Raw genomic sequence first — 20,277 nt, forward strand, 5'->3', positions numbered from 1 at the left:
ATTCCCTCCATCCAAACCCCTGTCCCCCCACTGACCCTCCAACCCTTTCTAGTCACTCCCTTGCCTGTGTCACCTCTGCATGAGTGACAAGAGGGTCAGAAATCAGTACACTACTACCATCCTGTAACCAGACTAACAAGTTAAAAACAATGTACCTGTAACAGAACTGGGATGGAAATTTGCACGAGTCAGCACTGCTGCATTATATGATTTATTCTCATCAATTGAAGCACGAGGTGGACTATTTAGTAGCAGAGTGCTGCCTGCAGTGGACAGCCATTAATTACAGCCAAATGTGGGAGTAACTTACTGAAGAATTCTAATGGTTTACCTTCCTCTGGTGCAGAGCTATCACCGGAACTGTCTTCAGCTGAGCTGCCAGATGACGCCGCCTTGTTTACCGCTCTCTTGGCCGGCTTCTTCTCCGCGCCCTTGCCTTTTCCCTTCTTTTTGGTTTTGCTACCTCCCACTGTCCACTGAAAAAGAAATCGCACTGTTAACAAAAATATCCCTGGAAGTGATACAAGCACCCTCTGATACAGGTCCCAGGCAGTGCAGCCCTTGCAGCTGCACAGCAAGCATCACTCGTATGTAGAAAATAGGCTTTAATTTTCTGCTACTGGGATCGTCCATTATTAAAACTAGCTTGAAATCACAACTGTAACATCAAGAAGCATTACAACCTATGCTCCTCTATGAATAATTTAGTTAAGGGGTCTCATTACAACGTACTGTGTATTAGATCCCAGTGCCCTGCTTGGTGCGGACTTTTACAGGTTAAATCTATATTTATCGGTCTTGAAAAGTGGCGATAACACCATGCCACAATATTCCCTCTGCTCAGGTACAGCACAAGTTATATTCAGGGTAAAGCTCCCTCTACATTAACAATGTGCTTCAACACTAGGAAAATGCCCTACTGACAAAGACATTCCTTCATTTATGACACCAATCATCCTGTGGCCTTGCACGGCACAAACTCAGAAGCGGACCAGCAGTGGCCATATGAGACTGCAAGATCCTACAGGCAGCAGACAGACAAAACATTAATCCCAATAGCCCTGAGGTGTAAAAGGGCTGTGCCAAGTCCCAATGCTCATACAAAGATAGCAGCTGTTGAAACTCAATGGGAAAAGAGGGAATATACTGAAACCAGCGTTCTCAGCATGCTGAGCCAATATTCACTTGGCCCTTTTCACACAATTGTGGGGGGAGATTTATATGTATGGTCTCCAGTACGGTTGTGGTAATTAGAGGATGTCAAAAGGCCAACAGAAGAATACAGGACGAAAAGGAAGGAAGGCTAGGTTTTGTGTGGAGTGCTGTGGGAGGAAAGATGGCGGGAGCAAGCTCGCCGGGTGGGGCTGCGCCAATTACCATGGACACACGGGCCAAGGTGATGGCGGTGGAGTTTGAGCGGCAGATTGCTAAGCATTTTGAGCGACATGGGAAGGAGATGATGGGAACGCTCAAACAGTTGGTGGACGATGTGGTGGCCCCGATAAAGGAGGCTATTGGAAAGATGGTGGTGCCGGAGCAGTGAGAGGTGTTGAAGGGGGTGGAGGTGGCATTGTCATTGTACAGCGCCCACCTCGCCTCAATGGGGGAGAAGTGCAGAAAGTGGAAGAGAGCAACAAAGGGCTGAGAGCCACAGTGAAGGACCTGCAGAACAGGCCGCGACAGCAGAATCTGCAGATCATGGGACTGCCCGAGGGGCTGGAGGGCCGGCGACCAGCAGAATACTTCTCAGAGATTTTCGCTAAGTTGTTGGGAGAGGAGGAGAACACCACTGTCTTTCAGTTGGATACGGCTCAGCAGTTGCTCCGGCCAAAACTGAATGATCCACCGAGAGCTCTGATGAAAGAGGTGCTGAGATGGGCCCAGGTGAATCAAAAGGTGAGGTGGAAAGGCAGTGGTACTCGAATATACCAAGACATTATGGTGGGGCTGTCTTTAACAGGGCAAAGACAGAGCTTTACAAGAGTAATGTGCAGTTTGGGGGGGGTCTACCCAGCGAAGTTGAGTTACGCACAACTCCAAGGACTGTTACATCGAGATGGCAAAGTCCATGAGGACTGAAGGATTGGGACTGAATTGAGTTTGAACTTTATTTTCTTTGTTGTGGTTGGGAGGAGATGGCATTAGGGACGTTGGGGTAATGCGTTAGGGTTTTTTCCTCTATGTTTGGGATTTATCATGTGGGGTTGTTTAGAAGGGCTGGGTGTTTTGCCATTTTTCTATTGGTTTGTGTATAAGCCATGGGGGGGGGGGGGGCACTCTGGAGGGGGAGGGGCCACTTCGCTAGCAAACGCAAGTTGTCTAGTGAACAGGTGCGAAGTGGGGGGAGGGGCTGTGGCTATCCGAGCATATGTGGGGAGGGATGGAGCGCATGCAGGAAGAAGTGGTTACAAGAGGAAGTGGTTAGGAGGTTTCTGGGAGAAGGGGGCAGCTGGTTAACAGTGACGAGGGGCAGGGCCTGCTCCCGCTCGTGAGGCAAGTTGGGAACCTTGGTCATGGCTGATGGGAGAGTAAGGGATCCCTGTCCGAATGGTAACGTGGAACGTTCAGGGGTTGGGTGGACCGGTGAAGCGAGCTAGAGTCTTCACGCATTTGAAGAGTTTGAGAGCCGACAGGGTTCTGTTGCAGGAGACCCATTTGAGGGTCAAGGACCAGGTCAGGTTTCGGAAGGGTTGGGTGAGTCAGGTGTTCCGCGCGGGCTTTGATAGCAGGGCCTGGGGGGTGGCGGTGCAAGTGATCAAGAGGGTTAAGTTTCAGGTGGAGAAGGTGGTGGCAGATACATTATAGTGACGGGTGCTTTGGAGAGGAGGTTCGTGGTATTGGTTAGTGTGTATGCCCCATTGGGATGATGTAGGGTTTATGAAGAGGATATTGGCTGTCATACCAAGTCTAGATATGCATTAGTTAATTTTAGGTGGAGACTTAAAACACTGTGTTGCACCTGAAGATGGATCGATCTAAGCCGCGCTCAGTGCAGAGGCATGGAGGTTGGATGTAAGACTGCTTGCAGATCTGAGTTTTTGCACAAAAATGGGGAAGGTGATTGATAATTATGTGGGGTTAAATAAGAATGGAGAGGTTTCACCATTGGTGGTTTGGGAGATGCAGAAGAGGGGAGAGATCATCTTGTTTAAGGCACAAGTGGATAGGGAGTCAAGGAAGGAGTTGCAGCAGCTAGAAGATGAAATCTTGGAAGTTAATGGGAAGTATGCAAAGGATCCCAATCCAGAGCTTTGTCAGTAGAAAGAAACTGCAGTTTGACCTTTTGTCTACAAGGAAAGCGATACATTAGTTGAAGTGGGCGAAGGGGGCAGTATACGAATACGGAGCCAGTTGTTTGTTAGTAGGACAGCTCCGCCGGCAGGCAGCCTCGCTAGAGTTTGTTCGGGTTCGGGATGGGGCAAAGGTGGTGGCGCTGAAGCAGGTAAACAGGGCATTTGAGGAGTTTTATAAAAGGTTGTATAGGTCGGAGCTCCTGGGGGATGAGTCGGATATGAGGGACGTTTTGGGGAGGGGCTGGAGTGTCTTAGAGTAGGAGTGGGTACAGTTAGAAGAGCCAGCAGTGATTGAGGAGGTTCGGACAGCGAATGGGAAGATGCAAACAGGTAAAGTACCGGGGCCAGATGGGTTCCCGGTGGAATAATATAAAATGTTTCTGAAGAGGTTGACACCGTTGCTGGTAGAGATGTTTGAGGATGTAGTGGCAAAGGGGGTGCTCCCGGAGACGATGAGAAGGCATCTATTTCACTGTTGCTAAAAAAGGTTTAAGACCCGGTGGAGTGTGGGTCATATCGGCCAATATCTCTGCTAGATGTGGATGCCAAGATTCTTGCCAAGGCTTAGCGCTTAGGTTGGAAAAGTGCCTTCTGGAGCGAGGGGTCATCTCGGCGATTAATGAGAGGATTTTATTTAAATACTTTATTTTTTAATTCTCCTTTTTCACATTTTCTCCCAAATTTACACCCACCAACAATAAACAATAATCAGTAACAAATATGTCAATCCCCATAACAATAACAACGGTCCCATCCTCCCACCAAACCCCATACATTCGCCCGCATGTTCACACAAATGACAAAAAGGAATTAGGGATCACCCATAGTTGCCATTAACACACACAGCCCCACTCCCCCCAACCCTCCCACCCATCCCCCCCGACTAATGTTCGATGTTATCCAGTTCTTGGAAATGCAAAATGAGTACCGAGGGACCAGGCAGGGTTGCCCCCTGTCCCCTTTGTTGTTTGCACTGGCAATCGAGCCGCTGGCGATGGCGTTGAGGGATTCAGAGAGGTGGAGAGGCTTGGTGCGAGGTGGGGAGGAACATAGGGTGTCGTTGTATGCCGATGACCTGTCACTGTATGTGGCGGACCCGGTGGGAGGGATGCCGGGGGTGATAGAGCTGCTAGCTGAGTTTGGGACCTTTTCAGGTTATAAATTAAATTTAGGCAAGAGTGAGGTGTTTGTGGTGCACCCTGGAGACCAGGAGGAAGGAATTGGTAGGCTCCCGCTTAGGCGGGCAGGGAAAGCTTTAGGTACCTGGGGGTGCAGGTGGCCAGGGACTGGTGGACTCTTCACAAACATAATTTCACCAGACTTGTAGATCAGATGGAGGAGGAGTTCAAGAGGTGGGACATGCTGCCATTGTCGTTGGCGGGGAGGGTACAGTCCGTCAAAATGACGGTGCTTCCGAGGTTCTTGTTCCTCTTTCAGTGCCTGCCCACCTTTATCCCCAGGGCCTTCTTTAGGAAAGTGACTAGCAGTATTTCGAGCTTTGTGTGGGCACATGGGACTCCGAGAGTGAAGAGGGTGTTCCTGGAGCGAGGGAGGGATAGAGGCGGGCTGGCGCTGCCCAACCTTCTGGGGCACTATTGGGCGGCCAATGTGTCAATGGTGCGTAAATGGGTGATGGAGGGGGTGGCGTGGAAAAGAATGGAGATGGCATCATGTAGAGGTACGAGCCTGGGTGCCATGGTAACGGCGCCGTTGCCGCTCTCCCCCAAGAGGTTTACCACAAGCCCGGTGGTGGCGGCGACCCTAAGAATCTGGGGACAGTGGAGACGGCATCGGGGGGAAACAGGGGGCTCGATGGAGGCTCCACTGGGTGGCAATCATCGGTTCATCCCGGGGAACAAAGATGGGGGATTTAGGGGGTGGCAAAGGGCGGGCATTAGTAAATTGAGGGACCTGTTTATTGGCGGGAGGTTTGTGGGCCTGGGGGAACTGGAAGATAAATTTGGGCTTCCCCAAGGGAACATGTTCAGATACTTGCAGGTAAAGGCGTTTGCTAGGCGACAGGTAGAGGGATTCCCTCTGCTGCCCTCGCGGGGGACGATGGACAGAGTGCTTTCGGGGGTGTGGGTCGGAGAGGGGAAGGTGTCTGACATCTATAAGGTAATGCAGGAGGTGGAGGAGTCGTCAGTGGAGGAGCTGAAGGCTAAATGGGAGGAGGAACTCGGGGAGCAGGTAGAGGACGGGATTTGGGCAGATGCCCTGGAGAGTGTCAACTCTTCCTCATGTGCGAGGCTTAGTCTCATCCAATTTAAGGTGCTGCACTGGGCCCACATGTCCGGGACTAGGATGAGTAGGTTCTTTGGGGGTGAGGACAGGTGCACCAGATGTTCGGGGAGTCCAGCGAACCACACCCGTATGTTCTGGGCATGCCCAGCACTGGAAGAATTCTGGAAGGGGGTGGCGAGGACGGTGTCGAGGGTGGTTGGGTCCAGGGTCAAACCAGGGTGGGGACTCGCGATTTGTGGAGTTGCGGTAGAGCCGGGAGTGCAGGAGGCGAAAGAGGCCGGTGTCCTGGCCTTTGCGTCCCTAGTAGCCCGACGAAGGATCCTGCTACAGTGGAAGGATGCGAGGTCCCCAAGTGTGGAGACCTGGATCAGTGACATGGCAGGATTTATAAAATTGGAAAGGGTCAAATTTGCCCTGAGAGGATCAGTACAGGGGGGGGGGGGGGGGGGGGGGGGGGGGGGGTATTTTACTATGGTGCGTTATTGTTGTATAAATTCAAAATTTTTCAATAAAAATTATTTTTAAAAAAAGAAGAAAATGCAAAATGAGCAATGCCCATGAATTGTAGAATCCCTCCATCCTTCCCCTCAGTTCAAACTTAACCTTCTCAAGAGTCAAGAAGCCCAACAGGTCCCTCCCGCCACGCCAGGGCACAGGGTGGAGAGGCTGCTCTCCAACCTATCAGGATCCACCTTTGGGCGATCAACGAGGCAAAGGCTACAACATCTACCTCTGCACCGGTTTCCAACCTTGGCTGCTTCAACACCCACAATTTCTAAAGTGCACCACTTTAGAAATTACCCTAAAAACCTCCTTCCAGTAATCCTCTTGCCTTGGACAGGACCAAAACATATGAACGTGATTAGCGGGCCCCCCCCCCCACAACGTTCACACACATTTTCTACTTCTTCAAAGAATCGGCTCATCCTCGCCCTCGTGAGGTGTGCTCTGTATACATCCTTCCGCTGTATCAGCCCCAACCTCACGCACGAGGTGGAGGCAATCAAAATCGGTAAACAGTTATAAGTCAGGTGAACTCCATGATATACTTTGGAGTTTTCTAAAGCCCGGTCCCTAACAGGGGTGGAGGACATTTGCGAGTGGTGTGGGAGAGGTTAGGCCAATCATGTACATATGTTCGCAGTTGGAGAAATTCTCAGCGCTATGTTGGTGATCCTGCACCTAGTGGAACCCAGTTCCCTGGGGCTATATTAGAGGTGCTGGACCTGCCAGAGCTGCAGACAGGAGCGGGGGCAGATGATTTAGCCTTCATCTCGCTCATTGCGCACAGGCAGGTCATATTGGGGTGGAGGTCAGCGACTCCGCCGTATGCCTCTGTATGGCTTGGTGGCCTGATGTAGTTCCTGTGTTTGGAGAAGGTTAGGTTTGGTGTGTGTGTGTGTGTGTGTGTGTGTGTGTGTGTGTGTGTGTGTGTGTGCGTGTGTGTGTGTGTGTGTGTGCGTGTGTGCGCGAGACATTGTTTTGCTTTATGTATAAAATGTTAGAGACCGAATTCACATTTTTTTAATGTAAAAAAAAAACAATGCCCGTAAGTGGACCTGCAAAATCCACATGTAACCATGCCCAAGGTCGGCCAGGCCACTCCCATGGCTGCAAGACAGTCAAAGGAGGCAGTTTGTTGCAATTGGCATTGGTCACAACTCCTGGCTAGAATTTCCATGTCCTAATCAGTACCTGCCCATCAAACGTAACTCCTGACAAGGATTTTCATTTTAGTCTGACCTGGGCGAGCATTGTGTCATTCCTGCAGCAATGTTCCTCTTGCTGGGCCTGGAGCCACCACTTTAGATCCCCACAGCAACACTCCATCCTCACTGCTCAGTTCATCTTTGCAGAGCTGGAATGGCTTGACCACCTGCGGATTACCATATGCTTCACTTTGTCAATGCTGGATCTCCGAATCAAATTCAAAATTTGCTTTGCTAATACCAGCAGGGTATGTAAGAAGCGAAGGGCGAACTCTATTTCCTGTGAAAGTGAGGATGGTGGTATGGTTCAAGGCAGTGCAAGTCGACTCAGGCCACCTGCGTTCAAGATTTGGGCACCCGGTCTGTGTTGGAACACGTAGTTGTAACCTGCTAGAAGTAAAGCCCACTGCTGGATTCTTGCTTCTGCAATAGGGGCTTGACCTCATGAAATGACCCTAAAATGGCTTGTGATTGCTGATGATAACAAATTAACCGCCTGACACATACTGGTAGATTTTTTAAACACTGTAAATGATGGCTAGGCCCTCTTTCTCAATTTCTCTTGGCATCAGTTAAGGTTTGTGACACAAAAGTAATGGGTCGTTCCAAGCTGTCTTCCATCCTGTAACACTGCCCTTGTGCCAAAGGGCGAAGCATCACACGCTAGGATTCTCTCTCTCTGTCAAAATGGACTGCATGTCTAAAGGCTTTAAAGCAAGTTCGACTCTCTCAAAGGATGGGTTTTGTGGCTCACCTCAATACCAACATTGATATTTCATAGAATTATAGAATTTACAGTGCAGGAGGCCATTCGTCCCATCGAGTTTGCACCAGCTATTGGAAAGGGCACCCTATCCAAGGTCAACACCTTCACCCTATCCCCATAACCCAGTAACCCCACGCAACACTAAGGGCAATTTTGGACACTAAGGGCAATTTATCATGGCCAATAGACCTAACCTGCACATCTTTGGACTGTGGGAGGAAACCCACGCACACACAGGGAGGATGTGCAGACTCCGCACAGACAGTGACCTAAGCCAGAAAACGAACCTGGGTCCCTGGAGCTGTGAAGCAATTGTGCTATCTACAATGCTACCGTGCTGCCCCAAAGCAGATGTAACGAAACCAGTAATGTTGAGAGACTTGATATAAACTGGTCATTGAAATTAATCATACCGAAAGAGATTTCAGTTCTGGCATATTCTTAGGTGTTGGTACCTCCTTGACAGCTTTTACTTTTATGTGTTTTAGGCTCCTGGCTAGCTTCGCATGAAGATCCTCACACAATCTTTGGAATCGGATATCTGCCCAACTTGGCTGCTTGATTGATAGTCGATTTGCAGTCTCCACAAATGCAGACTGTTCTCTCCGATTTTAGCACGGGTACAATGGGGACAGTCCATTCAGAAAACTGCACTGGCTCCATGACTCCAAATAAGTTCTGCCTCAATCTTTGGATGCAAGACATATGGCACTGGGCGAGCACTATGAAATTTTGGGGCAGGATCCAAACTTATGTAGATTTTAGCCTTGATGCCCCAAATTCTGCATGATTAATTTTGAAAGACCTCAGGCTATTTTTTGTTTAAAACTTGTAAACTGCCAACGGCTATACTGAAGATCGTTAGCCAATTCAGTTTTATTTGATGCAACCAATCTCATCCCATGAGACTAGGCCCATGGCCTTTTGGGGCGTAAACCAGTGGTTGAGCAGACAGGTGCTGATACGTCATTGGCGTGGATGTAGTTCCCAACGTTTTTTGGGTTTCCTGCATATATGTGGCCAATTTAGCTGTTGTATTACTTTTCTTCATGGAAGAATTCAACCCCTAAAGTTATTTAAATGTCTGCTCCCCTACAGTGGAGGGCAGCAGGGTAGCATGGTGGTTAGCATAAATGCTTCACAGCTCCAGGGTCCCAGGTTCGATTCCCGGCTGGGTCACTGTCTGTGTGGAGTCTGCACGTCCTCCCCCTGTGTGCGTGGGTTTCCTCCGGGTGCTCCGGTTTCCTCCCACAGTCCAAAGATGTGCGGGTTAGGTGGATTGGCCATGCTAAATTGCCCGTAGTGTCCTAAAAAAAGTAAGGTTAATGGGGGGGTTGTTGGGTTACGGGTATAGGGTGGATACGTGGGTTTGAGTAGGGTGATCATGGCTCGGCACAACATTGAGGGCCGAAGGGCCTGTTCTGTGCTGTTCTATGTTCTAGTGGTAGCAGAAGCAACAGTATCCACTCCCATGCTTAATGGTTGCCCATTTACCAGGGATGCTGTTATAATAGGAGCCGATTTATTTATCTTGACATTGTTCAATTGATATATTTCAGATTCCTCTTCTGAATTATGTTCCAGATTACGCTCTGGAGTCCAGTTCTTTTTGTTCAAACCAGGTGTATTCTGTTTGGTTCAGCACTTAATTCATATGTGGCCTCCCAGATTGGAGTCAAAACAGATAGAAGCCTGGAATTTGCATTTTTCCATTCAGCAGAATTTCTGGCTTGTTGACCCTTTTTTTTCTTCTGTTCCCTGCCTCACTCTCCAAGTTTCTGCTCCATCTCTTCTGCGCATTCAACTCTGCCCTTCCGACTTGCAAATGTTTTGCACCTTAGTGGATTCACCTTGCCTGTCTGCGTACATTAACTCAAAAGCCCCTTTCTCCGCACTCTCAATCACCTATTTCCAAGGCTTTACCTCGGGATAGCTTATTCTCTGATGGCACATTTTCTCGTCACAAACTAATCTGTCTCGCAGCATGTCACTCAGCAACGATCCAGATTCATATGGCTCTACCAGTTTTCTTAACCTTATCGTGTATGTCGCAATCATCTGCCCTGGGTCCCTTACAGCAGTTAAACTTAAAATGCTGCATGACGATAGACGCTATGGGGTTAAAATGATCCTTTACCAACGTTACAAGATGATCAAAAGATTTAATACAAGAGGTAGGACGGGGGCACAGTGGTTAGCACTGCTGCCTCATGGTACTGAGGACCTGGGTTCGATCCCGGGCCCAGGTCGCTGTCTGTGCGGAGTTTGCACCTTCTCCCCATGGCTGCATGCGTCACTCCCCCACAACCCAAAGATGTGCAGGGTAGATGTAATGGCCACACTAAATTTCCCCTTAATTGGAAAAAAGAATTGGGTACTCTAAATTTATATTTTTTAAAAGACTTAATACCGAGTTTCTGTGGATGCTAGATTTCTGATGAGATTGCAAGTTTGGGGTTCACATACAGTAAGAAGAATGATTTTCTGCTTAACCCCTCTGGTAATTTCATTAGCTGCAAAGAAATAGCAAAGTCTTTCACTATACTGAACTCAGTGTTCAGTCTCTGGGTCAAGAGGTTCAATTTTCCCAAAAATGGGGCTGTTTAAAAAAAAAACTTACGGTTGTTGCAGCAATTTTTGTTTAAATTTCGAAGACCATCGCCAAATAGCTGCGAGGCTAAACTACTACTTGGCAGGTGAAATTAACAATTTTTTGGTTGAAGTTTGACTATATATAAGGAGGACAAAGAATACCATCCTATTCCTCGGCTCCCTGGGGGCCGTCCGGCCAGCGCTCATCCGCCGTTCCATGGGTTTGGACTCGTGCTCGTCCATTCCATGAGTCAGCCACCATCAACACATTCTGTTGCGCTTCCACAAGGACCAAAACTGTTCACAATATTCCAGTGTGGTCTTCCCTATTTTTATGCTCCACTTGCTTTCAAATAAAGGCCAACACTCCCTTTGCCTTCACTATCAACTGAACTTGCATGCTAGCTTTTTGTGATTTATGCACAAGAACAACCAAACCCTTCAGCTGTAGCTTTCTGCAGTTTTTCCCCCATCTAAATAGTATTCAGCTCCTTCATTCTTCCTACCAAAGTGGATGACTTCACATTTTCCTACATTATGTTCCACGTGTCAGGTTCTTTTTTGGTTTTATATAAATCGTACTTTAATCAGCAAGAAATGTCTCGACAAGTCAAAAAAGGAGGGGATCAGAACATAGAATAGAACATAGAAAAATACAGCACAGAACAGGCCCTTCGGCCCACGATGTTGTGCCGAACTTTTGTCCTCGATTAAGAACAAATTAATCTACACCCCATCATTCTACCATAATCCATGTACCTATCCAATAGCCGCTTGAAGATCCCTAATGTTTCCGAAGGGGTGAAAAAAAAAATCAGGGAAAGGGGGGTAAAAGCCAGGAGCGACTAGACGAGGTAAGTGGACCCGGACCAGAAGCCGTCTCCCAATCGGGACGGACGAGAGACCGGAACAGATTTTTTTGGGGGGGGGGGGGGGTGTGGTTCTGTCGAGAGGCAGGACTGGACACTGCTCCCAGATGCTCCCCCCCCCCAGGGCCAGAACCCACCACTGCGACAGGATACCACCCCTCTTTACTCCACTTGCTCCCCTACTCCAACTGCCTAGCCCCCACATTCCTCCCCCCCACCCCATACATCCCCCCCAGCCCCCTAACCCACCACACCCCCCCCACCCCACCCCCCCCCTACCCCACCTACCCCACCACACCCCCCCAGCCCCCCAACCCCCCCACCAACACCCCCCCAGCCCCCTAACCCCCCCCCACCAATCCCCCCCACACCACCAACCCCCCCCAGCCCCCTAACCCCCCCCCCCCCCCCCCCCGCGGGACTCTGGCCCTTATACAAAAAAGAAAAATCACATGAGCAGGATTGCGAGCCAAAGGGTAATATTGTCTATTCACGTGGTAGGTTTTTGACCACTCACTTAACCAGTCTATATCCCTCTGCAGACTCTGTCATCCTCAGCCATCCCACCTATTTTGTGCCATCCACAAACTTGGCAATATTGCATTCACCTTTACAAATATTCACATCCAGAAAATGGAATCTTTTGCTGTATATGCCAGAGATATTAAAGATACATGTCTCACCTCATCGCCGCTGTCCGAGGTTTCCGAATCTGATGATGCCGATGGTTTGCTTGCCTGCTGCTCCTGCTGCTCCGGCTCACTCCGCTTCCTCTTAGCCAATGACAGCAGCTCCTGAATGAGTTGAGACACACATTAAATCAGTTAATAGTACTGCCTCCTGATAATTAACCAAACTCTAACCTAGCCCACCAAACCGAAATGGAAGCAAAGTGTTTACCAGAGAGGAGAATGGCCAAAGCCAGAAAAAAGTCTAAAAGCTAGTAGTTGAAGAAAAAAACTTTTAAATTTCTTTGTGACAAGAAATCATGCAATTATAGCACTTATGATTGCGAGTGAAATGCAAATGCTTCTAAGCCACTTCAAATAGGTAGAATTATCAGGCTTCCATTGGGTAGAAACATTAATTTTGCCTTTGTTTACCTTCTAATAACAAGACTGGACCAATGCATTTGTATCAAGTCCCTAAAGTGACCTCAGCATTACAGCGCTCAAATGAAGTTGGTGTATGTAATACAGGATGAAGTCCATAATAAGAACAGACAAGAACCTTGCAAAGAAAAACTAAGGATAATAGTGCTTCACAAACTATGTTCTAATGTGACCCCCATGTTAACTCGCTACCACTCATCACCAGGGTTGGGCAACAAATGCTGGCCTTGCCAGTGACACTCTCATCACATGAACATATATAAAGACAGTTACACAGAGATTAACGCGACTCAAAAATGCCAGCCAAAACAAAACAGCAATAAAGCAACATAGTAACATTGTCTATAATTATTAAAGTCCACGTATATATCATATACAAATACAAAAATCTGGATTTTTAAGAACTTTGTAAAAATGTTATTTTATATTATCATGTGAAATTTCAGCTAAGCTCTCCACATTCTCCGGTGACAGAAGACATAATGAAGCCCCTCTTCCACCAACCTCACACAAAAGCCCTTCTTCCAATGTCCATCACCACTCTCTCCCCCCAACTGACTCAGCAGACCTTATTTCCAATACTTGTTTCTCCCTAGCTAGGGTGTCAATTACCAGGGGGCATTGATTTAAGGTGATTGATAGAAGGATTAGAAGGGACGAGGAAATTCACTGCCCAAATTGGTGATTGAGGCAGCAATGCTCAGCTCATTTAAAAGGAACCTGGATTGAAGGCAGAACGGTGGTGCTGTGGTTAGCACTGCTGCCTTACAGCACCCAGGACCCTGGTTTGATCCCGCTCCCGAGTCACTGTCCATATGGAGTTTGCACATTCTCTTTGTGTCCGCGTGTCTCTCACCCCCACAATCCAAAAAGAAGCTGGGTTGTTGAATTGGTCATGCTACATCACCCCTTAATTGGGAAAAAAAAAAGAATTGGGCACTCTAAACTTATTTTTTTTTTTAATTAAAAAGGAACCTGGATCTGCTATCATCTACAAGGCCACAAACCAGGTGCTGGAAAGTGAGATTAAAATGAGTGGCTTGTTACTTTTGTTTCTCCCTTTCTTGGCCAACGCAGACATGATAGGCTGAATGGCCTCTTTCTCTGCCATAACCTTTCTATGGCAGAGAGTTGTGGTCAGTGTTTGCCTTTGTTGGCCTGGAAGGTGGTAGCCCATGGTGTTCCTCAATGGTCAGTGTTAAGATCACAGCATTTTAAGAAAGATGTGAAGGTCCTTGACAGGATGCAGAGGAATGGTTCCAGAGATGGTGGGCTTGGATACATAATTAGGTTGGAAAGACTGGGGGGGTTCTCCTCCTTGGATCAAAGGAGATCCAATAGAGATGTACAAGATTGTGACAGGTTTATATAAGGTAGATCAATTAGCTGATGGTACAAGGGCCAGAGGACACAGATTCAAGATTTTGGAAAGAGGCAGGGGAATCAGAGAAAGAACTTTTTAAACACAGCACGGTAGCACAGCGGTTAGCACAGCTGCTTCACATCTCCAGGGTGTCAGGTTCGATTTCTGGCTTGGGTCACTGTCTGTGCTGAGTCTGCACATTCTCCCAGTGTCTGCGTGGGCTTCCTCCGGGTGCTCCGGTTTCCTCCCACAGTCCAAAGATGTGCAGGTTAGGTGGATTGGTCATGCTAAATTGCCCTTAAGTGTCCAAAAAGGTGGGTTACTGGGATAGGGTGGAGGTATGGACTTGGGTAGGATGCTTTTTCCAAGGGCCGATGCAGACTCAATGGTCCGAATGGCCTCCTTCTGCACTGTAGATTCTATGACTCTATACATTGCAGTGAGTGGTAATGACTTGGAACACACTGTCCACAAGGGTGGCAACAGCGGAAATAATTATTTGAAAAGGAAAATGGATGGTTACTTGAAGGAAACAAACGTGGAGTGCTACGAGAATTGAACAGAGGAATGGAATTGCGGGGAGCCAGCATGAATTTAATGGATCAAATGGCCTCTTTGTGTAGTAAATGACTCTTAGTTCTAGGTTTCACGCACAGATCACTACATTAAGATGCCCCGAGGTAAGAGTTTGCTCAGTAATAGCGGTTATGGAGACAAAGTGGGTTCGAGCTGTGGGAAAGGGCAGTGATATTAACGGTACTTTCTCAATGCTTATTTGGAATGTCAGTTCCTGAAATGTAAAAAAAAAAGAGGCCCTGGTATATAAATTAGTTCCTCTAAAATCATGCTGGCTGTCACTTAAAGTAGTTTTTTCATATGTAGATACATCTCTAAATTGATTGCTATAGTTTGCTAGTTGTCAGTTACTGACACATTGCAATTGGGTTTGGAGCAACTTTGGCTCGTTTTGTTTCTTAATAGTTTTTTGAAAGTACAATCTTCGTTTGTTTTCAGCCCAGCAGGGCCTCCCCGTATCCATCGATTCCTTCAATGAGTTTTAGCTTGACTCACTTAGCAGTCCAATCGATATACAGTGCCCGTCCAAATATACTGGCTTTGAGTACTTGAAACCATCCCAGCTCGTCTGTGCAAGCGATGTCAAAGTGGTAACATTTATTTGGATGCTACTAGCACATTGGCTATTTAGTAACATTCAGTCTATAATTATTAAAGTGCACGTATATCATACAAATACAAAAATCTGGATTTTTAAAGCACTTCGCAAAAATGTTATTTCCTATACTCATGTAAGTTTCAGTCGAGCTCTCCATATTCCCTGGTGACAGAAGCCCTTCAACCCCACTCCAGACAAAAGCTTCTACCCCATAATTTCAATGGATTTTCAATAATACCAGAGCAAATTGGACATCTAGACTTCCCAATCATTTCTTAGGTTTCCTCTACCCTCACTGTGTGGGAATTAAGATTCCATGTTAACTCTTTCTCACGAACTTAAATAATAATAATCTTTATTGTCACAAGTAAGCTTACATTAACACTGCAATGAAGTTACTGTGAAAATCCCTCGTCACCACATTCCGGCGCCTGTTTGGGTACACAGAGGGAGAATTCAGAATGTCCAATTCACTCAGCACGTCTTTCGGGACCGGAGGAAACCGCAGCACCGGAGGAAACACACGCAGACACAGGGAGAACATGCAGGTTCCGCAGACAGTGACCCAAACCGGGAATTTGGGAACTTGGCGCTGTGAAGCAACAGTGCTAACCAAATCAATATATCTAACTGCTTACCTGATCTAGCGTTCCTCCCCCAGAGATCCCCCAATCGTTTGCTTTTTCTCCCATTCGCTTCAAACTTTCCCTGCTCCATGAACCTTATCCCATGACCTAGATTTCTCAGATTTAAGGAATTTACAAGCCGCCAATAGAGAACATAAGAACTAGGAGCAGGAGTAGGCCATCTGGCCCCTCGAGCCTGCTCCGCCATTCAATTAGATCATGGCTGATCTTTTGTGGACTCAGCTCCACTTTCCGGCCCGAACACCATAACCCTTAATCCCTTTATTCTTCAAAAAACTATCTATCTTTACCTTAAAAACATGTAATGAAGGAGCCTCAACTGCTTCACTGGGCAAGGAATTCCATGGATTCACAACCCTTTGGGTGAAGAAGTTCCTCCTAAACTCAGTCCTAAATCTACTTCCCCTTATTTGAGGCTATGCCCCCTAGTTCTGCTGTCACCCGCCAGTGGAAACAACCTGCCCGCATCTATCCTATCTATTCCCTTCATAATTTTAAATGTTTCTATAAGATCCCCCCTCATCCTTCTAAATTCCAACGAGTACAGTCCCAGTCTACTCAACCTCTCCTCATAATCCAACCCCTTCAGCTCTGGGATTAACCTAGTGAATCTCCTCTGCACACCCTCCAGTGCCAGTACGTCCTTTCTCAAGTAAGGAGACCAAAACTGAACACAATACTCCAGGTGTGGCCGCACTAACACCTTATACAATTGCAACATAACCTCCCTAGTCTTAAACTCCATCCCTCTAGCAATGAAGGACAAAATTCCATTTGCCTTCTTAATCACCTGTTGCACTTGTAAACCAACCTTCTGTGACTCATGCACTAGCACACCCAAGTCTCTCTGAACAGCGGCATGCTTTAATATTTTATCGTTTAAATAATAATCCCGTTTGCTGTTATTCCTACCAAAATGGATAACCTCACATTTGTCAACATTGTATTCCATCTGCCAGACCCGAGCCCATTCACTTAACCTATCCAAATCCCTCTGCAGACTTCCAGTATCCTCTGCACTTTTCGCTTTACCACTCTGCAAACTTGGACACATTGCCCTTGGTCCCCAACTCCAAATCATCAATGTAAATTGTGAACAATTGTGGGCCCAACACGGATCCCTGAGGGACACCACTAGCTACTGATTGCCAACCAGAGAAACACCCATTTATCCCAACTCTTTGCTTTCTATTAATTAACCAATCCTCTATCCATGCTACTACTTTACCCTTAATGCCATGCATCTTTATCTTATGCAGCAACCTTTTGTGTGGCACCTTGTCAAAGGCTTTCTGGAAATCCAGATATACCACATCCATCGGCTCCCCGTTATCTACTGCACTGGTAATGTCCTCAAAAAATTCCACTAAATTAGTTAGGCATGACCTGCCTTTAACGAACCCATGCTGCGTCTGCCCAATGGGACAATTTCTATCCAGATGCCTCGCAATTTCTTCCTTGATGATAGATTCAAGACAGGACTCCGTTAGCTGACAACACCTTCAGAAGCTCTTATTTAGTATTTTGTTACTCTGGACCAACTGCAAGGTCTGTTTATTTCCTATGAACAAGGTTAAACAAAGGCACTGTTTGCCCGCTCATGTGGATGTAAAATATCCTTTGACATATTTAAAGAGCAGGTAGAATTCTCAAAGGTATGGTAACCAATATCTAAAGAAATTATCTTTTCATTATCGCATTTCAGCTTGTGGGACAATGCTGTGCATCAAATGTATCCTGCATATTCCAACACTGCAACAATGAAAAACTTCAAAGTACTTAATTGGTCATGTAGCACTTTGGGATATTGAGGACATGCAAGGTGCTAGAGAAACACAAGTCCTTTCTTTCATCACTGTCACACTGGTGTACTCCAAATCTTTCCCCTCTAAGCCTTTTACTCTATCATCTTAAATTCTGCTGACCATCCCCGAAACTGCACTAAATTCCACTCAACCAGCCTGCTCTCACTGACCTTCACTGGCGTCCCAACCACAGTAACATTGCCTCATCTTCAAAATGCTGTGGTCTTAACCTCCTCCAGCCCTGTATCTACCTTGCTTTTCTGACCATTACAGGCCCACCTTTGTTCTAGGATTCCCTCTCACCTCAACCCTCCTCAAAATCTTGTTTATCAAGGCATTTTAGCAGCTTATCCAGCCTCTCCTTTCCAGTCTAGGTTGGTGTTTATACCACCTGTGTAGCAGCCTCTGACTTATATTAAGCCACAATAAGAACACAAGAAATAGGAGCAGTAGGTCATTTAGCCCTTCGAACCATTGAACAAAATCGTAGTTAATTTTCGACCTCTGATCCACCCCACACTATCCCAATATCCCTTAATTCCATGATCTCACTCTTGAATATGCTCCACAGCTGAGGATCCATAGATCCATAGCCCTCTGGAGTAGAAAATTCAAAAACTGAATGAGAAATTTCTCAATCCTAAATGGCCAACCCCTTATTGGGACTGTGACCCTGCATTCTAAACTCACCATCTAGGGTGAAATATTTTCTCAGCACCTACACAATCATACAATAGAATTATAGAAATGTTACAGCACAGAAGGAAGCCATTCGGCCCATCTTGTCCATGCCAGCCCGATGACACCCATTTGCCCTTTCTAATCCCACCTTCCTGCACCCAGTCCATAGCCCTGTATCTTACAGTATCTTCAGGTGTAGATCCAGATACCTTTTAAAAGAGTTTAGGGTCTCTGCTTCCGTCACCAACTCGGGCTGTGAATTCCAGACTCCCGCTACACTAAAAAAAAAGTTCATCTTCTGCCACTTATCTTCAATCTATCTCCCCTGGTTCTAGAATTCTCCACCAAGGGAAACAATTCTATCCTGTCCACTCCATCTCTTCCCCTCATTTTTTTTTTTTACAACTCAATTAAGTCACCCCTCAGCCTTCTTTGCTCCAAGGAAAATAACCCCAACCTATCCAATCTCTCCCTGTGGCTACACTTTTCTAGCCTGGCAACATTGAAGCCCTTAAAAATTTATATGTTTCAATGAGATCATCTTTCGTTCTTCTAAATTCTTGAATGCATAGTGAACCTTCCTTGCACTTCCTCTAAAGCAAGGATGTCCTTCCTCAGGTAACAAGACCAAAACTGTACACAGGAGTCCTGGTGTGGCCTCACCAATGGTATAATTAAGTAATATTTCCTTCCTCTTATACTCAAATGCGTAATAACAAAATCTAATGCACCATTTGCCTTCCTAATTGCTTACCTCCAAATTATTTTACGATTCAGGTACAAGGTCGTTCCAATATGGAGGAGCTCCTGCAACAATATCCTGGGATTGAGATCATTGACCTCCAACTATCACAACCATCTTCCTTGATGCTAGGAACGATTAGAACCAGTGGAGAGTTTTCACCAACCTCGGATTCCCATGGACTTCAATTTTGCCAGGGCTCATTGATGCCACAATCAGTGAAATGCTGCCTGATGTCAAGAACAGTCGCACTCATGTCTTTTGTCCATATTTGGACCAGGGCTGTAATGTACCGAGTGGTGATGGCGGAACGCAAACTGAGCATCTGCGAGCAGGTTACTGCAATGTAGGTGCTGCTTGACAGTGCTGTCAACAGCAATGATTTCTGGAGAAGTCAATCACTAAATCAGTGATCAGTGCCATAAAGACTTCAGTTCCATCCAACAGTTGAAACAGCTTCTCTTTTGCACACATCTATTAACAGCTGCTGCTCCAGTGACAATAATCAGCAGCGGCTCCAGCCTTCTAACAATGGATAAGCACTCACACCAACACTTCCTGACATGTTTGCAAACAGGTGAGTGTTCCAAGTTTCTTCCCTCCAAACTGCTGGCACAGATCATTGATGGGTTACAGTTCAAGGATAAGAAGCATGGTGGCTCAGTGGTTAGCACTGCTGCCTCACGGCCCGAGGTCCCAGGTTCGATCCCGGCTCTGGGTCACTGTCCATGTGGAGTTTGCACATTCTCCCCGTGTTTGTGTGGGTTTCGCTCCCACAACCCAAAGATGTGCAGGCTAGGTGGATTGGCCACGCTAAATTGCCCCTTAATTTAAAAAAATTAATTGGGTACTCTAAATTTTAAAACAAAGGATGATAAGAAGCATGTGGTTTGTCACCAAGGTGCATATTAATATGTGAAACCAGACTGTGGAGCACAGGAACTGTGCTTATTTTCTCTCTCAGTTAATTACACCATAACAGTGCCAGCTGGCATCAGGACTCAGCACATGCTCGTCTGGTCTGTATCACTCATTTAAATCTATATAACTAAGCCTTTGGGGAGCTCTGCCTGCTTTTATAACTTCAATACTTCCTGTAACACTGCTAACATAATGGTACTATGGAACAGGGTTCATAGTGCCTGCAGTATCGTATGGGAAAGGCCTTTAATCACCAAACTGCACTCCCATGCTGTACAGTGACAGACTGAAACCTCAGTTTAAACACTGACAGACCTGTACCACCACCACTATTGTAATTCAATACTGTCCTACTGCAC

At 46.7% G+C, this 20,277-nt stretch overlaps 1 protein-coding gene across 1 annotated transcript in view; it reads right to left on the reverse strand.

Moving 5' to 3' along the window:
• Nucleotides 1-20,277, reverse strand: part of rtf1 (RTF1 homolog, Paf1/RNA polymerase II complex component) — an 89,226-nt gene that overhangs the window by 39,745 nt on the left and 29,204 nt on the right. The window contains exons 2-3 of the mRNA XM_038782598.1: nucleotides 12,157-12,267; nucleotides 332-476 (exon numbers count right to left, since the gene is read on the reverse strand). Of these exons, the coding sequence (XP_038638526.1) occupies nucleotides 332-476; nucleotides 12,157-12,267 (256 nt within the window). The remainder of the gene's footprint in view (nucleotides 1-331; nucleotides 477-12,156; nucleotides 12,268-20,277) is intronic.

Source organism: Scyliorhinus canicula, chromosome 2 (genome assembly GCF_902713615.1).
Source record: "Scyliorhinus canicula chromosome 2, sScyCan1.1, whole genome shotgun sequence".
Taxonomy (NCBI): Eukaryota; Metazoa; Chordata; class Chondrichthyes; order Carcharhiniformes; family Scyliorhinidae; genus Scyliorhinus; species Scyliorhinus canicula.